The following is a 3,701-nucleotide window of genomic DNA, read 5'->3' as shown; positions in this document are numbered from 1 at the left end:
TTCCCTAAAACTAGAACAACCCACATCCTTAACTATTTGCGAACAGTAATCTAATCTAGGTCTACCTCTACCCCTCCTAACTCCTGCTTCTGTCTTTAATATGTCTCTGACTAGACCTTCATGCCTGAGAAGGTGTCCTACCAACCTATCTCGCCTATTTTTTATTGACTTCCGTAGAGTATACTGTTCTCCTATTCTTTCTAATACCTCTCATTTCTAACCTTTTCTATCCACGTTATCCTCATCGTTCGCCTGTAACATCACATTTCGAAAGCTTATAACCTTTTCTATCCAGCCGCGCCCACTGTCCATGTTTCGCACCCGTACAACGCCGCGCTCCAAACATACACCTTTAACAATCTTTTTCGAATTTCTAAATTAACCGTTCGCGANTTATTTCTAACCTTCTCTTTCCACGGTATCCTTTCGAATTTCTAAATTAACCGTTCACGAGCATAGAACTGACTTCTTTTTATTGAAGCCGATTCAACCTAGCGCTATTCTCTGCTTTATATTCCTACTAAAATCAGCCACTTCTTATTTTTCGTCTCCTATCCTTATATTCGCTCTATCCCTACTTTTCTTTCCCTTGCATACCAGTATTTTAGTTTTACTTTTATTTATTTTCATACAGTCCTCCTTGCTAGATGCTAATACTGCTATTTAAAGTAACAAATCAAAAAGTATTTAAAAAACCATTTTTCACATTTCTGCTCGTATAGAAGACGTTATTAAAACGTTTAATTTTGAACATTTTTCACTTCATATAGTAGACATACGATAGTATTCACATTGTCAGTTTGTTCATTCAACTATTGGTTTAATTTTTTATATGGAAATTCGTTTCTATAAGTGAAATATTTCGTGGTATACGATGGCCTGGCATAATTGGCAACGTTGTTCACTTTATGCGGGGTTTCCATTACGCGACGTTCACACTATCGAGTGTCTACTGTATTTTTGTCGCATAATTTCTTACAATATACGATCATTATTAGGTTTCATAACCCGTCCGAAGAAAAAGTAATGCTCAATAGGGTTACACCCCCTTTAAACGACGACGTAAGACTATCAGTAGACGATTACAGAAATAAATTGTACGAAATTATGACGGTCCATCACAATTCGCGATCCGGAAAAATTATCGTGTCGAAAGCAAAGACAAGCACCGCAAAGACTGACGTCGCTAAGCCGGAAGTGAAGTCAAAAGTCTATAAGGAAACCGACAGATATTTGAGAAATCATCGTTGTGTTGCAAAAGAGACGCCGTATCAATCGCAATCGGAACCAAAGTTTCGTCCTTCGAATATGAAATTTGTCAAATCGACTTTAAACATCAAATCCGATTCCAAAATACCAAAAGACCATCAAGATCCGAAGCAGAGCCGTCAAAGAACTTTGACGAAATCGCAAGGGGATTCCAGCAACATGACGAGAATGTCTGACAATCAAAACAAACACAGCAGCGTTAATCTGAATAGAGATAAACAGGTGAGAAAACGTATAGTTTCGAGGGGTAACTCTTACACTAGTTCGTTTATTAATAATGGTCCGGGGGTCATTACTCAAAGCGCCTTGATGGAATTGAGAGCTGCTGGAATGCGGTAATGGACCGTCTTTTAGGATATACAATACTGCAGTTTTTTTACTTATTTTTATACCACAACGATTTTTTATAGTGATTTATTGTACAGTAGGGCTCTTTTTGGACCTTACAGTATACAAGTATTGTACCTATTTTTGCACCGGGTGATTTTTGTCAATATAAGAAATTTTAAGATTGCTTTTGTGTTTTTATTTCATTGAAAAATAAAACTTATTAATAATTCCATATACGTAAATAAACCAAGTAAAAGTTAAGTTTGCTGTTAGAAAAAATAAGTATGCGATGATACAATTATTATTCCTGAAATTCTAAAAAATATTTTTCCCTTTTTTTATATCAATGGACGAGTAATGGTGATGTTTTTCTGCGTTGTATGAGGTGGACAATTCTGATAAACATTCATTTCAAAAATAAATCTTGAATTGAGATATCTATACACATTTACATGGAAAAGATGTAAAGTTCGTAGTCAGTAATTTATGTCAACTGTTAGACGTTTCGATCTCATTAGGTCTCATCAGCACGCCCGATAAATCATCGCCCAAACCGAAGGCTGCTCTACAAAAACGATAGAGATAGTATTTATTTTTAAATGGAGAACCTAATTCAATAAGTCAAAATATAATGTTCCTAATGTATCTCTTAACAAAAAATATTGATTTTAAATAATTATAATATAGATACTATAACTTAAAAAGAATTTGCAGCAATCCGAGCATTCATGTATCATGCTTTGTTTTTTGTCCTTTTGTTAAACAGTTTTTAAACGTAACATTGAACTAATAACAGTATTGTAGAGGTAGGTGCAGCCTTTACAATTAAACTGTTTAGGGTTAGGTCAATTTTTCTATTAGACGATTAGGAGGAGCTTTCAACCGAAACGTGGGTGGAAACGTAAATACAATAGTCCCTGCGGGTTAATATATATATTTAATGGACAAACTTCTTTTAATAAAAAGTTAGTACTTAGTTACAAACACAATTATTATGTAAAATACGATCTACTATTTTCTTTTTTTTTTCTTTGAAGACCGCAAAATTTGACTTTATAATAAAAAATATTAATTCGAAAAGAATGAATGGAATGCTTCTCATGTAAATTCATGAATGAATTATTGACAATACGTGCGCTTTATTATGATTCGTGGAAACTCAGACTGAGACTATGAAAGAAATCCTAAGGTGCCCTTATATTTACATAATTCGTACCAATAAAAAAAATTCTATTGAATTAGACACCACAATATGTACCTGTATTGTTAGTGATTGATAATACGGAAATTTAAAATTGTGTTAAAGTGTACTGATGAGGGGACCGTCTATGTAATACGTAACGCGGTTAATGGGTAGGGGGGTGTTTTGTAAAATGCTACGGTGACTTACAAAAGGGTGACTTATTACTGTAAACGCGATAGTAATTTTTCGGAATTCACGTTATATAAATCGCTTTTGTAGGGAGGTACGTAAGTTTGATGAGGAGGTAAAACAAATCGTTACGGAGCATTATTGAGGGGGTGGGTCAAAAATCTTTTTTTTTATCTTAAACTCTTAAAAAATGTTCATTCATATGTATATGTTTTGCAATTTTGAAAAACATACAATAAGTGAAATTTCTTTTGGTAAACGTCTAGATGATGGCCTCCACCCCCTTCGTGGGATCGAAAGAGGAGGTCTCCCCTACCACTGTACCATAAAAAGTTCGTGGCGGTCTCACCCCCATAAAAAGTTATGGGGGTTAGATGGGATTGGGGGTAAGGGGGTCGAGGGTAGTCACCTGAGTAAAACCCCATAAAAATTTGCAGCGGTCTGACCCCCACAAAAAGTTATGGGGGTTGAAAGTTGATTATTTTGTCAATTTTCATACACTACAATTCAAATAAAATTCAATAAAAAAAATATTTTCAAGCGGGTGGAGGTGGGGGTTAAAAAAAGGATGTTCACTTAAACAAAACCCGATAACCTAACCTAACCTACCCTATTGATAAAGATATTTAAATAATGTTTTATATAACTTTCTCAATATTTTTATGTATTTTTCATTAGTTTTACCTTTGAATATTGTTTAAGAATGACTATATAAATATTTACATGCCTA

The 3,701-nt window shown here is 34.4% G+C and overlaps 1 protein-coding gene across 1 annotated transcript; it reads left to right on the top strand.

Annotated features, from left to right (window-relative positions):
* Positions 1–874: 874 nt before the first annotated feature.
* On the top strand, positions 875–1,491 carry LOC112906056 (extracellular signal-regulated kinase 7-like; the record flags this gene model as incomplete). The annotated part of the gene is made up of 2 exons (XM_025979634.1): positions 875–954; positions 999–1,491. Coding segments are annotated over exons 1-2 (573 nt in total), but the record flags the coding sequence as incomplete, so codon positions are not given.
* Positions 1,492–3,701: the final 2,210 nt, after the last annotated feature.

This window comes from Agrilus planipennis, unplaced genomic scaffold, assembly GCF_000699045.2.
Source record: "Agrilus planipennis isolate EAB-ADULT unplaced genomic scaffold, Apla_2.0 scaffold1414, whole genome shotgun sequence".
Classification (NCBI taxonomy): Eukaryota; Metazoa; Arthropoda; class Insecta; order Coleoptera; family Buprestidae; genus Agrilus; species Agrilus planipennis.
Note: the sequence above shows the minus strand (reverse complement) of the source record. Positions and strands in the feature narration are given on the sequence as shown.